Here is an 18,292-nt window from a genome sequence, read left to right as displayed (position 1 = left end):
AATGAGATATTACATTTTGAAATGATTTATCCTTTTTTTTTTGTAAAAAAAAAAAAGGCATTTGTTAAGCACTTCTATATGCCAGGCACTGTACTAAGCACTGGGGTAGAAACTAAACAGGTTGGACTCAGTCCTTGTCCCACATAATAATAATAATGTTGGTATTTGTTAAGCTCTTACTACGTGCAGAGCACTGTTCTAAGCGCTGGGGTAGATATAGGGGAATGAGGTTGTCTCAAGTGAGGCTCACAGTCTTCATCCCCATTTTACAAACAAGGGAACTGAGGCACAGAGAAGTGAACTGACTTGCCCACAGTCACACAGCTGACAAGGGGCAGAGCAGCATTCGAACCCATGACCTCTGACTCCCAAGCCCGGGCTCTCTCAGGCTTAATCCCAATTTTGCAGATGAGACAGCAGAGGCACCGAGAAGTTAAGTGACTTGCCCAAGGTCACACAATAGGCAAGTGGTGGAGCCAGAAGTAGAACTCAGGTCTTCTGACTCCCTGGCCCATGAGCTTTCCATAAAACCACACTGCTTAAGGATCCAAAGCAGTCTGCTGCTGTTGCTGCTGAATACGTACCCCATTCTATATTTTTATTTAAAACTGTAATAAATGGCTACTCAGTTATTTGCAAATGAGTGCAGCAAATAAAAGAAAAAGATTACAAAATACCCTACATACTTAGATTGTTACAATGTTTTCATGATGTTTTTAATAATGCCTTTAGAATTAGCAAAGTGGCACATCACTCACCAGTAAATTTACTTGTACGAACTTTGTTTCCAAGATTTTAAGATTTAAACAAGTCATGGCTAAGGACGAAGATACATAACCAGTACCACACCCTCTAGGTCTACAAAAGACTAATGATGTGATCTTTGTCATATTTTTCCACTTGGTTTTACTTGGGGATGGACTCCTAACATTATTCACTGCCATTAGCATGTTGTTTTGAAATTTTTATTAGTAATATATGTTTGATAGTTACCACAACACTTGTAATTTATTTTCCCAGAATCAAAAATTAACCACCATATCTGTTGGGTTTTTTTTTTAAATATATAAAAGTGGGTTTCTTCCTTCAATTCTTGATGAGAATACTTAATAACAAAAATGATATCACTGGGTCACTGGTGTATCACAGAAAAATTGATAAAAATAAACTATTCAGGAAATGAGGATTTAAAATTTTGAAAATTTCAGAGCTTGTAATTTTAGTCTATGGTCCTACAAGCTCATCAAGAACTGGTCACGTGGCATTTAAAACATTCAAACATATTTTAGCTAGGATAAAATAGACTGTAGACTCTAAGTTCGTTATGAGCAGGGAATGGGTCTGTTATATTGTGTTGTACTTTCGAGTGCTTAGTACAGTGCTCTGCACCCCTGAAATATGTGAACGGCATATTGTGAGGTGAAGTCTCATTAAACGTTCTGCTACAAACTCCCCAAAATAGTACATGACCCCAGGTCCAATTTATAACTGTGTTTACTCCCTGCAGGGAGAAAACGAGTTCAGGCCTGGATTTTGTGGTACATTCCACAGTAAATTCACAACTGCTCCAGACTTCCGGTCTCTAGAATCTCCTCATTTCTCGGCTACCGTCCACCCAGAAAGAGGAATTCTAGCCAAAAATATAAAGCAGGTTATAGTGTCATGAAGTCATTTGCCTGGATGTGGCTAAAACCAATTTTCACTTTTGAAAGAATACAGGTCAAAAATAAAAGTTGATCACCTCATATCACATGTATTAAAGTGATTCAGAAACAAAAAGTACTGGAAATGCTGAGTTCTTTAAAGGATGTTGACACATAATATTTGGCCAGGGATGGTGTCTAAAACTCATACACCTATCTCTTTCCCAGTGCTTAATAGAGTACTTTGCTCAGTAAATATAATTATTGTACTATTAAGAACAGAATACAAGAGTCAATGGAAGGCTAACATTACAGGGAGTTGCGCTCAATAAGGCTTCACTGTCACTCCTCTCCTGGTTCTCCTACTATCTCTCTGGCCGCTCATTCTCAGTCTTTCTCGCAGGCTCCTTCGACTCCCATCCCTTAACTGTGGGGGTCCCTCATGGTTCAATTCTGGGTCCCTTTCTATTCTCCACCTACACTCATTCACTCCCATGGTTTCACCTACCACCTCTATGCAAATGATTCCCAAATCCACATTTCCAGACCTGATCTCTCTCCTCCTCTGCAATCTCACATTTCTACTTAGATGACTCCTCAAACTTAACGTATCCAAAACAAAACACCTCATGTTCCCACCTTAATCCTGTCCTTCTCCTGCCTTTCCCATCACTATAGACAGCACCTCCATTTTCCCTGTCTCACTAGCCCACAACATTGGCATTATCCTTGATTCATCTCTCTCAGTCAACCCACATATTCAATCTGTCACCAAATCCTGTCAGTTCTACCTTCACGTCATTGCTGAAATCCACCATTTCCTCTCCATCCAAGCTGCTATTTTGACAATCCAAGCACTTATCCTATCACACCTTAACTAATAATAATAATAATAATGTTGGTATTTGTTAAGCGCTTACTATGTGCCGAGCACTGTTCTAAGCGCTGGGGTAGACACAGGGGAATCAGGTTGTCCCACGTGGGGTTCACAGTCTTCATCCCCATTTTACAGATGAGGGAACTGAGGCACAGAAAAGTTAAGTGACTTGCCCACAGTCACACAGCTGACAAGTGGCAGAGCTGGGATTTGAACTCATGAGCCCTGACTCCATCAACCTCCTTGCCAACTTGCCTGGTTCATGTCACTCCCAACTCCAGTTCACACTTGATTCTGTTGCCTGGATCATTTTTCTACAGAACTGTTTGTTTTATGTTTAAGTCCATATTTCCCCACCTCTCAAGAACCTCCAGTGGTTTTGACCATCCACTTCTGCAAACAGAAACTCCTTACCATTGGTTTTAAAAAAAGTTCAATAAATATGATTGAATGAATGAAAGCACTCAATCAACTGTATTTATTAAACATACTGTATGCAGAGCACTGTACTAAGCATTTGGGAGAATACAATATAAGAATATAACTCAATCACTTTGACCCCTTATCTTATCTCCCTGATTTCCTAATACAGAGTAGCACACTCACTTTGCCCCTCTAATGGCAAGCTATACCTTGATCTCTTCGAACCCTGAAATTCCCTCTCCCTCCGTAACTGATGAAACATCACTCGTCCCACTTTCAAAGCTTAATTAAAATCACATCTCCTCCAAGAGGCCTTCCCCAACTAAGCCCTCATTCCCCTAGTCTCTCTCCCTTCAACATCACCCTTGCACTAGGATCTGTAGCCTTGAAACTACTGATATTCACCCCACCCTCATCCCAGTAGCAGGGATGTACATACCCGTAATTTATTATCATGTCTACCTCCCCCTCTAGACTTTAAGCTCCTTATGGGCAGGCAACATGATTACCAATCTGTTATACTGTACTCCCCAAGCACTTAGTACAGTGCTCTGCACATAGTAAGCATTCAAACATGATTGAATCAAATACCACTAGACTGGACCAGTCCATGGAACCCTAGTGTCAACTAGTCCACTTGTCATAAAGTACTTGGATTTTTTTAATGGAATTTGTTAAACATTTACTATGTGTCAGGGACTGTACTAAACACAGAGTAGACACAAGATAATCAGGTTGGACATAGTCCCTGTCCCACATAGGGCTCAGTCTTAATCCTCATTTTACAGATGAGATAACTGAGGCAAAGAGAAGTTAAGTGATTTGTCCAAGGTCACACACCAGACAAGTGTGGAGCCAGGATTAGAACCCAGGTCCTCTGACTCCCAGGCCCAGGCTCTTTACACTACGGTACACTGCTTCTCAACCAATTATTTCCAACCCCAATTCTGTCCGTATGCCTAGGTTGTCAGAAGGGTAGACTTAAACCTCTCGAGAAATTGGCAGCATAGGACTGGCATCCTGAGAGAAGCAAATGTCAATCACACAAATTATCCTGGCCTATCAGGAAGCAAGAGGGCAAATGTCTTCATGGAAAAAAACCACCTATCTTCTCTGGCTCAAAAGACTTAATACTTATGTCATAGTTTGATAAACTGGGGCAATAAGGTAATCTCATTATGGGAGGGGAATGTGTCTGCTATATTGTACTCTCCCAAGTGCTTGTTCAGTGCGCTGCACACAGTAAATGCCCAATAAATACGATTTATTGATTGCTTGAATAAGGTCTAATAGCAAATCCATCCAAATTAGTTAACTAAAGGGTTCTATGGATTCTATGAAAATTATTTCACCTTGTCAAGTTACATTCAGATGTGATTGTCTTTCATATGCTTATTGCAATAAAGGAATGAAATATCTTTAGACCTATCCCTGTGGCTGAATATCTGAATGTAAGGAAATGTGAGGATGCCTAACTTTGGTCAAATCTGGCATGGATGTTGAAACTTTTTTTTTGTTTTGTTTTATTATGGTATTTGTTAAGTATTTACTACGTGCCAGGCACTGTATACGCTCTGGGGTAGATACAAGATAGTCAGGTTTAATCTATGCCTGTCCCACTTGGGGCTCGTACTCTTAATCCCCATTTTAGGGATGAGGAAAGTGAGGCACAGATAAGTTAAGTGACTTGCCCAAGGTCACACAGCAGAGAGGTGGCAGAGACAGTAGTAGAACCTAGGTCCTTCTGACTCCCAGGCCCATGCTCCATCCACTTTCTTTTCTCTAATCAGACTTCACTCGTATTGCCCAAGATTTGGGCACAATCAGATGGAATTGCTACCCTGTCCTGGTTAAGGAAAAGTACTTGAGCACCCAGAAATGACTGTTGCTCTGCCTGCTTAGAAGCCCTTCAGAGCACACCCATCTGTGTTTCACCACAGCCAGTACTGGCATCTCAAGTCCACTCAGAAGACATAGTCATCGTTTCAGGGCTGGGGATCATTAAGGAAATGTTACAGAGACAACCGGGATACTAGCATTTAATTACGGTGAGGTTTAGGACAAGTCATTTAAATTTTTTCTAGCTGCCACTTTCTCCATTTGTTAAATAGGAATGTTATTACCAGATACTAAGTTATGGGAAAAGGGAAGGTTGAAAGTAATGATAGAAAAATATTTTGAGGGGCTGGGAATAGAAGAATCATTCTGTGCATTATTCCTTATTCACTACCCAGAAAACAAGATGTAGATTGGCCCTGCTAATCAGTTGATGAATTTATTTAAGAATGTTACCTCATAATTTTCCTTGTGAATAAAGCCACCTCTTTTAGCTTCTGCCTCTAAATAAATTAAAGGTGCCCTGGCTTCTGCAAGTAATTTGAAAAACACATTTCTCCTGCTTTGGATTTCTTTTTCTGTTTCTGAGTGTTCAGTTTGAAGTTTTCTCATTCTTGTCTGTGAGGAAAAGTGAATATAAACCAACATCTTTGAATACTTAGGATTCAGCAACAAGACTAGATAATCAACTATAATCCATAAGAACAGTGAATTGAAAAAATGTAAACTTAAAACATTAGAAAGATAAGCAAAGGCACCAAAAAGAGAACACAGTAAATGAGGTATAAATCTAAGGGTTACAGAGTGCAGTCACAGCAATATTTGTAATGCCTGCACACTGAGACCAAAGTTGGCCACTGAGCTAGAAGAAGTTAATAATGTTCCATTAAACAGAAAAGGCTGAGTAGACAGTGGAATTAGTGAACACAAATACAGCCAAATTGCTTCACGGCAAAGCAAAAATGAAACATTACGCTGAAAGAACTGAAGTTCAGTGCTATAAAGCCACTTCAAGTTACAGACTAGTCTAGAGATGGTACGACTCACATACTAGAAACCGTGCTTGGATTGGAAAAAAAAATCTTTATTTAAGGAGAGCTATTCATCAAAGATGTGCTTTGGGGGTTAAATAAAGAAGCTAAAAAGGAAGGAAACCTATGTAAAGAAACATGTCATTATCACAAAGCAAACTAGAGAGTCCTACATTTAGGAATAAGATGCTGCTGCCCTTTTACTAGACTGGCAGAAATTCCCATTAGTCTACAAAATGAGATATGGATACTGTAGGTCAGTTTCGTCATGCTTGGGTAGATACTTCCAGTGGTACAAAGAGGGCAACTGCCATCAGCTAGAGAGAGAAAACTGCTTACTAGCAATCTAAGTAGTAAAAAGATACTTCATTATAAGGAGATGTAAAATTCTGGAACAAAATGCAAATGTCAAAGGAAACTGCACTATTGAAGTGTGTGTGGCAAGAGTGCTTTAATATTCTTACCTGGCTCGCTAGCATAGCTCCAATTTCATCTCGAATAAGTTTTTTCATGTTCTCTTCCAAGGCCTAGAAATTGTCCAAAAAATAGTCAATGATATCAGAATGTTGGACAAAAGATCAGCTCTTTTAAATGAAACACTTAATGACATATAAATTACAAATAAGCAGCAAACAGGAATACTGCAATATTCTTAAACATTGTCACATAATAATAATAGTGGCATTTGTTAAGCACTTATCCTGTGCCAAACATTGAGCTAAGTGCTGGGTTAGATACAGGAAAATCAGGTCCCACACGGGGCTCACAGAGTAAGTAGAAGCAAGAGTAGGTACTGATCCCCCATTCTGCCGATGACCAAACTGATGTAGGGAAAAGTGACGCGCCCAAGGTCACGCATGGCAGGTAAGTGGCAGAGTCAGAATTCAAACCCAGGTCCTCGACTCCCAAGCCTGTGCTCTTTCCACTAGGCCATGCTGCTTCTCTATGCTGCCCCTGGCCTAAAACCCTGTGACCCCAAAATAAATACATCAAGGAATGCGAAGTCATGTTCATGAAATAACATCAGGAGCAGCTTAAATGAAGCAGCGTGGCTCAGTGGAAAGAGCAGGGGCTTGGGAGTCAGAGGTCATGGGTTCGAATCCCAGCTCTGCCACTTGTCAGCTGTGTGACTGTGGGCAAGTCACCTGTGAGCCCCACATGGGACAACCTGATTACCTTGTATCTACCTCAGCGCTTAGAACAATGCTCTGCACATAGTAAGCGCTTAAATACCAACACTATTAATAAATTTGAGTTATAAGTCTTCAAGTACATTTTTGCATGGGCAATCAGGACATGCTTTCTTGGCTCTGGCCACAGTGATGATTTCGTTAATTGTTAGAGCAAAAGCCACGGCTTTGCCCATTGACCACGGAAGAGCAAGGTGGGGTCAATCTGGGAGGGCTTTGTGGAGGCGTGGGACTTTCAGTAGAATATCAATTAAAACAGAGAAATTTGGTTAAGAAGAAAAAGTAGTGCAGGAAGGAGGAATGATGTGACCAATGGAATAGAGGAAAGAAATTCATGAGCAGAGTCAAGTTACTAGCCATAATGGCTGGGTATGGAGGTGGAAGGAAAATTATTTAGTAGAAGGGCAAATTACTAGGGGGAGTAAATGCTTTCAGCTAGGCTTGTTTGTTAAGGAACACATTAAATTACTTTACCTAAGGCACCTAATTAAATAGAAATTGTATATGAATGCATGTACAAGTAGTGAGCAGTTTGCTTTCTTACTAGTCAATTTACATTGAAAATTTTTTATATGTACAAATCTGCTCATGAAATAGGGTAAAACAATGGTGGGAAAATTGGCAGGTAGCATTGAAAAGGAAGAAGAAAAGCAAAGGAATAACTGCTATGTGCTAAAGAAGGACTTGATTAGCTATGCTAAATATAAATTTTGGGATAGGCTTTGCTTCATGAATAAATTATTTCTCATTCTAAAGTCAGGCATTCATCCTCTCACTAAACTGCAGATTCCATCCCCTAAATGATGCCCTTCTAAGTTAAGACTGAATGTTCCTACAAAAGGGCCTGCTATCCTCATGTATCTGGCAAGATTTGACAGAGAAGCAAAACAATAATAAATACGCACACCAAAGATAAAAACTTCCATGGATATCCTTGGATTTTTCCTTCTGATTTGACAGAGGGGACTCCTTCATTCTTTTTATAAGTCATTATCACTGAGCACATGTATTGATGCAATCACATTTATGAATGTTCACAACTCCTACCCATAAATAAGGAACTAATTCTACTAAATTCTATTTCTCTCAAATCAACAGAAAAGGGGATACAACCATGAATTTATCTCTCTCTTGAGTTAATTTGTTTTCCCATTCTTCCAGTTTATTTTTACTTTCACTGTAGAGAGAGTTAACGTGAATGATTTCCTTGTCCACTTTTTTGGTCATTTCTTCATTTTTAATTGTATTTTTTGTTAAATACTGGATTTCTGTCTCATATTCAACTTTCTTTTTTGAGCTGAAAGAAAAGCAAAAACTTAGGCTATCATAAAAGAAAACCCTGCACATTAGGCACATCGATTGATTTCTTATTTCAAAAGAATGGATGGCAGTTTGGTTTCATATGATCACAAAGATTCATTCTTAATTTTGCAACTGCAGCATAATTTTGACCTTCTTGTCGTTGTCTCTAAATTCCCATTACCATAACACCCCTCCATAATGCCCTTCTTTTCATACAATAATGATGGCATTTCTTATAGTGCTAAATCTAAGTACTTTTTTCTTTCCCCTGGAACTGACAACGTGACTGTAACACATTTTAGTTTAGCATAGATAATGGCAGATCTAATAGCACAGACATTGCTCAGTTATTAACATAAAACGCCTTTTGCTTAATAGAATGTGAGAGAGAATAATTCAAAAACTAAATACAGTACTTATAGCCAAACAAAGAAATGTATTTGAACGAATCCAATCAACAACCCTGCTTTATCCCATTTTCCTCCACACCGTTTTTCATATCAATCCCTAAACCACCAAGTAGTTTTACTCCAGACTTTAATTACTTTCACATTTGGTTCAGGCCCAACCTCCTTAGGTAACTAACTTCCCTTTCATAAATTTCTTTACCTTCCAAGGTATCTTCCTTGGGTGTCATTTTTACTATGTTGCTCCCCTTCTCAGCCTCCTGCAGTGGCTTTTTAGTGCAAAGTCACTTTAATTCCTTTACAAGTAATGGATATGTGGGAAAATATTCATAAATATTCTTTGAAACAGTCAGTTCTGCATATTTCACCATGTGATTTGGAAAGAATGCAACAGCCGAATTAAGGAAAAGTCTTTGATCAAAGTGCACGCTGCGCTGGAAGAAACAGCTGTGTGCATCCATGGTGTTGTCAGAACACATATACTATAACACAAATGTCCCTTAATGTGGAGTTCTTATAAAAGACCACCTTACATGAGAACTGAATGAATACTAGAGCATATGAAGCATCTTACCTTATGACCTCATTTCCACAAGTTTGGATAATTTAATACAATCAATAATAGTCTAAGAGCCCCTAGAAGAAGTCTTTGTTCTGTTACCTGAGAGGATAGCTCATTCCCGAAATATTGCAGTATATCTTATTGTTGTCTAAAAATGTCTTTGTTCATTTAAACTCACTGTACAGCCCAATCAATGATTCTGTCTTGCTTGAAATGCACCAAACCGTCAAATCTAGATATTCCCAACATTATGGAAGGGTGCTGGGCCAGAATATGTGTATGTACAAGCTCAAACAAGTCTCTTTAACCAGAAGGAACTGATTAAACTTCCAACCATTTTCAACAAATTTCACTTCAAATCTATGCGGTGAAGGCTTACCTTTTTAAAGAGATGGAGAAGTGAGCTTTATGAAACTAATTGCTGAAGCATAATATCTCAAAAGTAGCTGAAAATGATAAAGTTACCCTATTCAAGTACATCTATTGTTGACTGAAAAATTATATAAATGATTAATATTAATTAATGATAATTAGGCAGAGCTTTTTCCACCTAGACATACACATCTGCTGATTCCAGGAAGCAACAAGAATGTTAGTGATGTAAATTCCTCTGCCTAAAACAGAATCAGTCTGAAGCATCAGTGTCTACTGGGTGCAGAGAATGACGGGCACAATACTACATGTGATCCCTGCCCTCAAGGAACCTACTGGGGAAGATAGATATTCAAATAAATTACAGATAAGACATAGTAATGGATTATAAAGATGTGAACATAAATGATAGGGGTGCTGTGCAAACCAAAGTGCTTATTAGGGAGCACCGAAGCATTGAAATGGTAGTTGGAGCATATAAGGTGGGGATTTAAGAAATCAGAGAAGGCCTTTTGGAAGAGATGTGATTTCAGAAAGGCTTTGGAAGATGGGCAGAGCAGTTGTCTCTTATATAGGAAGGAGGGGGACATCCCAAACAGGAAGGAGGGCATGAGTAAGTGGTCAGAAGGGGAAGATATGAGTCTAAGGTGCAGTTAACTTGAGAGGAATGAAGAGGGCAAGTTGGAAGGTAATGAGAGAAGAGATTGCATAAGAGAAAGACAGTTGATTAAGTGTCTCACAAACAGAACTTTCCCCTTTACCAAGGAGGAATGGACAATCATTGACATTTTTTGAGGAATGAGGAGATGCATGTAGAATGATTTTTGAGAAAGATTATTTCTACAGCAGTGGGGAGAGGGGAAACACTAGATGCGAGAAGATGAGAAGGTTGATTGAGTAGTTAAGTTAGGACCAGTGCCAAAGGTTATTTGGATGGACAAGAAAAGGCAGATCCTGAAAATGTTGTAGAAGAAATGAGATGATTTGATGATGGACTGGATATGGAGAGATTGCAAGAGGAAGGAGTCAAGGAAAATGCCCAGGGTGCCAACTTGGAGACAGAGGAGACAGTGAATTTAAATATAAACCTGAAAAGCATACAAAATGTGGTAAGAATTAAAGAGGAATTTAGAAAATGCAAATAATTGCCCAAGCCATCAGAACTAAAAGCAAGCTGAAATTTTTTTTATTAAAATGTCACACTTGGAAAAACAAATTAAAAAGTTAGTCTTACAAATTCACAAATGCTAGTGCCCTGATGCAATCTACATGAATGAATAGTCAAAAAGACTGAGGCCTATACTGAATGCTTACAAATCCACTAGAAGCATTATAGGCTACAACAAGAGTGAACAAATTATTAGGTCTTCCAGAATGGAATCTGCTTGGCACTGCAGTGGGCAGGAGAACAGAAATAGCCTCCTCCCAGCCTCTGTCTCTCCTAGCTGCCATATCACCACTGATGATAATTCCAAACCAGTAACAGTTGCAGAAGGAACATGGAATGAATTAGAATTGATGGTCTCCTGGGAGTAGTAGTCATTTGTTTAAACACCTGCTCAAGACAATGCACTGTATTAAGTGTTTGGAAAGAACAAGACCCATTCCCCTCCCCCACCCAAAAAGGAGCTTACATTCTAATTGGGAAGCAAAACAAGTATTCGCAGTAGTGAGTCTGAATGTTCGATCGCGTATTTCCATATGCAATTGAACATTCAATATACTTGTATATTACGTTCAACATTCAATATATATTTATACACACACATACACACATAGGTACTTGGGATGGGATACATAAGTGCAAGGTGCAGAGTTGATAAAATGCATGTACTGGTAATTATTAAGAATAATTGTGGCATTGGTTAAGCACTTATTATGCATCAAGCACTGTACTAAGCACTGGGGCATCGGGTCCCACATGGGGCTCAGAGTTTACGTAGAAGGGAGAATGGGTAGTGAAACTCCATTTTGCAGATGAGGAAATTAAGCAAATTAACCCAGGTCACGCAGCAGGCATATGGCGGAGCTGGATTTGAACCCAGGTTCTCTGATTCCCAGGCCAGTGATCTTTCCATTAGGCCATGCCGCTTCCCCAGGAGGGCTTGTGGAAGGAGGTGAGATTTTAATCCAGCTTTGAAGATAGGAAAGGCTGAGGTCTGGCAGACTTAATGGAGGGAAGGGAATGCAGGATCTTGGGAACAACATGAGTGATGGGTCAGAAGCAGGCAAGACAAAAGCAGCATGCAGCCAGAGCTGGGTTTAGGTGGAGTGCAGAATGTGAGAGGCAATCATTAAGGGTGGGCAGGCCATGGAATGTCTTAAAGGCTTCACTTGGTGCAGAGTGAGATGGGAGACACTGGAGCATTTTGAGAAGTACAGTGCATTTTTTCCACCGTTTGTCTCTCTCTCTTGCGTTGGATGAATACAAAATGTAACACATATACTTGACATATAATGGAGTATGTATATCTATCTTCACTTCTTTAGTCCTCATTCTATAGTTCCAATGGTATTTTCATCCTCATCAACTCGATTCTTAGCAAATGATAATATAATGGAAACTCATCGTCTCACCAAATTGGTCACACATTTCTTAAAAACTGGTAATAAAGGGAGGTACATTCCAACACTAGCATTTAAAGGGGATACATTCCATTAAGGATACAGACTATAAAAGGGGATAGATACATCCCTTTTTTCTGACGAGGCAGCAGTGGTTTCAAATGTATGGATATTATTTATCAGAGGTCAGATTCGGCAAAATTCATTCTGTTCTTGCAGGAAAAAGGTCCTTTCCTTATACCACTGAATCACGGCACCGCTCACACAAACTCACTTGTCCTAAGACAAGAGCTTAGCAAACCGTTGGAAGTGTTGCCTAATGCAAGGCTTTCATAGAGAAGCAGCGTGGCTCAGTGCAAAGAGCATGGGCTTTGGAGTCTGAGGTCATGAGTTTGAATCCCAGCTCTGCCACTTGTTAGCTGTGTGACTGTGGGCAAGTCACTTCACTTCTCTGTGCCTCAGTTACCTCATCTGTAAAATGGGGATTAAGACTGTGAGCCCCATGTGGGACAACCTGATTCCCCTGTGTCTACCCCAGCGCTTAGCACAGTGCTTGGCATATAGTAAGCGCTTAACAAATACCAACATTATTATTATTATTAACTCGGGACCTATCAGAAACAGAAAGGAACAACCAACAGCTGTTTGCAGATTTTGTCTCTTTTGGTGGGATGCCCACCACACTGTCTGCCTCTCTTTTCTTCCATTTTATGATAAGAGCCTCCCAGCTTCTTAATTCCATCATCCACCGAGTGAGTCAATCACTTTGTCTTCATTATCTCTATTTCCAGCTGCAGAACCTTCTCCGAGGATAGAAAGACCTTAATACAAAGGGTAACAACAAAGCCTGTGAAGGCCACCCATCACTTAATTAATTTTGCACATCTGGACCATCTGTTTGTCAAAATTCTCCCCAATATGCCTAATCTATTCTAGGATGACAGAAGCAACAGGCACTTTGGAGACACCAGGAAGCTCCCAGGTGAGTATCTGGAGCAGCTGCTTGCAACCTAATCTTCTTGTTTCCTTTTCCAAACCTACAGACACCTCATCAAGCACTCACACCCAAGCAGAGAAGATGAGCCAGGTTTCTCCTTTTCCTTGTAGACTCTCCCCAGCCCGGTGCTTCACCCTTGGTTTTGTCTGAAAACTCTTGCTCTGGGAGAGGAGGAATGACATTGTTGGGTGACTGTTGTGTGCCACGAATAAGTGAGTAGCATGAAGAGGGCTGAGGCAGCAGTTACCCCAGAAGTAGTACACTTACAGCCACCAAACAATAGGCCAGTCTAGATGCAGAGCCTATTTGGGATGATCGCCTACCGTAGCGACACAACAAGGAGTTTGGACGTCAGCAACAACTACACGACATAGGAATTCCCAGCCAATAGCATTCTTGTTGCCTCACCTCATTCCACTCTTTCTTCCCTCTCTCCATGCAGAAGTATGCCAGCTGGGCCAGGGTGACACTGGCAGTAAGCCTAGTCTTTGGTGATCTGGCTGACTAAACCTTTCCTGTCCATAAAACTCAACAGGACCAGATCTCTCCCAATTCCTCTGAGAATCACCAGCTTCCTTGCTGAAGTCTCTCTGAAGCCCTCTGGACTTTCAGTGGCCACTCCTCCTCCTCACTCCTTCCTGTTTCAAAGACTAATAGGCCCAACCATGCCACTTATTGTTATTATTAATGGTAATAATTAATTATGGAATTTGTTCAGCACTTTCTAAGTGCCAAGAACTGTAATAAGTGCTGGGGTAGATTACAAGGTCCCACAAGGGGCTCACAGTCTAATTAGGAGGGAGAACAGGTATTGAATCCCCACATCTTCCACCTCCATTGTCTCCAACAGCTCTTAATAATAATAATAATGTTGGTATTTGTTAAGCACTTACTACGTGCAGAGCACTGTTCTAAGCATTGGGGTAGATACAGGGTCATCAGGTTGTCCCACATGAGGCTCACAGTTAATCTCCATTTTACAGATGATGTAACTGAGGCACAGAGAAGTTAAGTGACTTGCCCACAGTCACACAGCTGACAAATGGCAGAGTCGGGATTTGAACCCATGACCTCTGACTCCCAAGCCCAGGCTCTTTCCACTGAGCCACGCTGCTTCTCCTATAATGTTGGTATTTGTTAGGCACTTACTAGGTGCCAAGCACTGTTCTAAGCACTGGGGGAGGTGCAGGTTGTCCCACGTGAGGATCACAGTTAATTCCCATTTGACAGATGAGGGAAATGAGGCACAGAGAAGTGAAGTGACTGGCCCATAGTCACACAGCTGAAAGGTGGCAAAGCCTGGATTCGAACCCATGACCTCTGACTCCCAAGCACAGGCTCTTACCACTGAGCCACGCTGCTTAATTGTCTTATATCCCATGTTTGTAAACACTCCTTCCTCCTTTCTTTTTTTTTAATGTCACTTATTAAGTACTTACTAAGAACCAGGCACTGTACTAAGTACTGGGATAGGTACAAGCTAATCAGGTGGGATGCAGTCCATGTCTCAGACGGAGCTCACTGTCACAGTCTGAGAAGTAGCGTGTCTTAGTGGAAAGAGCCCGGACTTGGGAGTCAGAGGTCATGGGTTCTAATCCCCACTCCTCCACTTGTCAGTTGTGTGACTTGGGGCAAGTCACTTAACTTCTCTGTGCCTCAGTTATCTCATCTGTAAAATGGGGATTAAGCCTGTGAGCCCCATGTGGGACTACCTGATAACTTTGTATCTATCCCAGCGCTTAGAACAGTGCTCGGCACATAGTAAGCGCTTAAATACTATCATTATTAATTCCCATTTCACAAATGAGGTAACTGAGGCACAGAGAAGTTAAGTGACTTGCCCAAGGTCACACAGCTGACAGGTGGCAGAGATGCAATTAGAACCAAAGTCCTTCTGGGTTCCTTCTGAAAATTATTGTGCGTCTATCTCCCCCATTAGAGTGAAAACTCTTTGAGGGCAGGGAGCATGTTTTCTGTTTCTACTAATCAATTGTACTTATTTAGCACTTACTATGTGCAGAGCATTGTACTAAGTACTTGGGAGACCTAAGCACTGACTATGTAGGGCTCTGCAAACAGTAACCGCTCTATAAATACGATTTATTGATGTTTTGTATTGAGTTCACCTCTAAGACCAAAAGTATTAGAAACAAATATGAATCAGCACTTTATGACATTTTAACCTATACAACCATACCAATTGTAGTGAATTTTTCTGAAGAGTAATTATTGAATAAAGCAAAGTTATTTAGAACCTAGAATAAATATTTTCAAAAACATAAAAAGTAGTCCAAAGACAACTCAAACTACAGAACAAAAATCAGACAAATCAGCAATTGGAGACAAACATATTTTTGAACTCTCAAATTTTAAGAAATCAAAGAATTTTTCATTTGGGCTCATTTTTAAGAAATAAAAATGATCAGAATTTATAAGAAACAAATGAAGGAAAACCAGATGAAAAGTTAAACAAATTTTATTCTAAAGAATATTAAGCCCGTTGAAACAGCCAATAATAATGACACATAATTTTCTCAAGAACAATACTACCACTCTGTGTTATACTGTTTATCATAATTTGTTTGCTTTGAAAATATGCATGCTTTGACCAACATTCTAAATGTGGCTTATCATAGATTCCATGGTTAACTTGCCCAAAATACTAGGTTTAGGGACCATTCATTAGCAATATTTAGGTTTATGCTGGAAATAAATAATAAAAAAGGCATTTACCTTTCTCTGATAGTATCCAATAAGCCTTCATTTGCTAAAGAAAGTGTGGAATTTTTTTCTGTCCATTTATGTAAGACTGAAAGAGTTTTCTCATGTTTAAGTTTCAGACTAGAAAGCTCATCATTCCATTTTGTTTTCTAAATAATAAAATAGAATGTTAGGGGGTTGTTTTAAAAGAAAGCAATATTTCTAATGCCTGTCTTCCCCTCTGGACCATAAGCTCCTTGTGGGGAGGGAACACGTCTATCAACTCCATTGTATTGTTGTCTCCCAAGCAGCTGGTACAGTGCTTGACTCAGTGAGCTCTCAATAAATACCACTGATAGACTGAATACGAAATGAATGAAAAAAACAAAACTTTACCATTTTTTCTAATTCAGAATTCAGGTGACGACAGCATCTTTCTAAATCGTTTTTCTTTTCTTCTTGAGACACTAACTGGGCTTTCAATTCACTTATCTAAGAAAATGGAATTTTAAAAATTAAGGCTATTTTCATGTCAGATGTCACCTTTTCAAATTGGTGGGAAGAAAATATAGGTTTCCTATTGTCCAACTTAAATACTTTAATGAATTAGGATAACTCTCCAATAGAAATATCTTGCCTGGAGGAAGGGGCGAGTAGTAGGGAGGAGGTGGGGTAATAATACTAATAATAATGATGGCATTTGTTAAGCGCTTACTATGTGCCAAGCACTGTTCTAAGCACTGGGGTAGATACAAGGTAATTAGGTTGTCCCACATGCGGCTCACAATCAATCTCTATTTTACAGATGAGGTAATTGAGGCACAGAGAAATTAAGTGACTTGCCCAAGGCCACACAGCTCATAAGTGGCAAGGCTGTGATTAGAACCCATGATCTCTGACTCCCAACCCCTTGCTCTTTCCACTACGGAGGAGGAACACAAGACCTCTCTACCTCACCTTTCTTAGTCTCTCAATGAAGCTGGCTTAGCCCCACAGCACTTATGTATATATCCCTAATGTATTTATTCATATTAATTTATGTCTGCCCTTCTAGACTGAAAGCTTACTGTGGGCAGGAAATGTGTCTGTTTATTGCTATATTATACTCTCCCAAGCACTTAGTACAGTGCTTTGCACATAGTAAATGCTCAAATGATGATTGAATGAATGAAAAAATGAATGAATAAGTGGACATGGTCTATATTTCCACTCTTTCGATGAGACCATTGGGATGACAATGAGGTAAGGAACCTTGGTAACTGGAGCTGCCCCACTGTGAGCTGGATGCAGTCATGAGGGCATCAGTTGCTTGTCCCAGGCCTGCTCCTGGGCCACTCCAAAAAAAACAGATATTCCACAGGACTCAGACACAGGACGCACAAGAAAGGAAGCATGCTGTCCCTATTGTATGACTCTAGAGCCCTCTTTCCCCTTTTGTCCTTCAGCCACTCTCGTCTTACCCAGGAGGCAGAACTGAAATATGGGGTAGCAAACAGAGAAATCCGTGAAAAGAAAAGCCAGTCTGAATTTCATTTTTTATGAAATAGAATCAGTCCTCCGCCAAAGTGATTTTGGGATGGCCCCTTTCCAAAGTCCAAACTACACCTCACCACACTGAGCTGGGGGGTAGGGGGAAGAGAACAAGGGTGAAAGTGCCAGGCACAGGGGAATGCATGCTGGAAATGCCATAAGTAGCTAAAGAAGTTACCAAAGAATAACCCAGGTGAATCACATGGTGAACAGGATCCACAGGGAAGCCTGAAAATAGCTGGCTAACAGGGAACAGCCAATGGGGCAGCCACCTGAGAGTCTCCAGAGCTAGCCAAAGTGGCCACATTACGATATGGCTACTTTGTCCATAAATGGACTTTGCAGAGGAAACTCTTGGGTGTGCTTTGCCATGGGTTGCGCTCCTGCTTACCTCCTCGCTTATTGCCCCCATTGCCCCAGGAGGAACCCGACTAGCGGGGAAAGGAGAACATGAGTGTTGCTGAGCAAACCGTTAGCACTATATTCAGTTCCTACGTGCAAGCTCTCCATCCCAAAAATCTTCATGGACCAAGACTGCATCGCTTTGGGATGCAGGCTCAACCATAACCATCAGTAAAATACCAAATAACACCAGTTAATCGAGTATATTCAAAAAGAGTTTTAAAATTTGCTCCCATTTTAAGAAGTTATGTCCTGAATCAGGGCCTGGTTTTCTCTCTGTGTAAAAAAGTTTTACCACAGGAGTCCTTATTATAATCAGTCATATTTATTGAGCACTTACTGTGTACACAGCAGTGTATTAAGTCCTAGGGAAAATACAATGTAACAGAGTTGGTAGATGTGTTCCCTGCCCATTAGAAGCTTACATTCTAGAGGACCAGTTTTGCCAATAATGA

At 40.3% G+C, this 18,292-nt stretch overlaps 1 protein-coding gene across 1 annotated transcript in view; it reads right to left on the bottom strand.

The window, feature by feature from the left end:
* The window catches only part of CCDC178 (coiled-coil domain containing 178), a 268,023-nt gene that overhangs the window by 188,103 nt on the left and 61,628 nt on the right, over positions 1-18,292 (bottom strand). Inside the window, exons 11-15 of the mRNA XM_007667601.3 lie at positions 16,302-16,397; positions 15,939-16,075; positions 8,114-8,297; positions 6,275-6,337; positions 5,236-5,397 (exon numbers count right to left, since the gene is read on the bottom strand). Coding sequence (XP_007665791.2) covers positions 5,236-5,397; positions 6,275-6,337; positions 8,114-8,297; positions 15,939-16,075; positions 16,302-16,397 — 642 coding nt within the window. The remainder of the gene's footprint in view (positions 1-5,235; positions 5,398-6,274; positions 6,338-8,113; positions 8,298-15,938; positions 16,076-16,301; positions 16,398-18,292) is intronic.

The sequence above is a fragment of the Ornithorhynchus anatinus genome, chromosome 7 (assembly GCF_004115215.2).
Source record: "Ornithorhynchus anatinus isolate Pmale09 chromosome 7, mOrnAna1.pri.v4, whole genome shotgun sequence".
NCBI lineage: Eukaryota > Metazoa > Chordata > Mammalia > Monotremata > Ornithorhynchidae > Ornithorhynchus > Ornithorhynchus anatinus.
The sequence above is the reverse complement of the archived record's forward strand: the minus strand, read 5'-3'. Positions and strand labels throughout refer to the sequence as shown.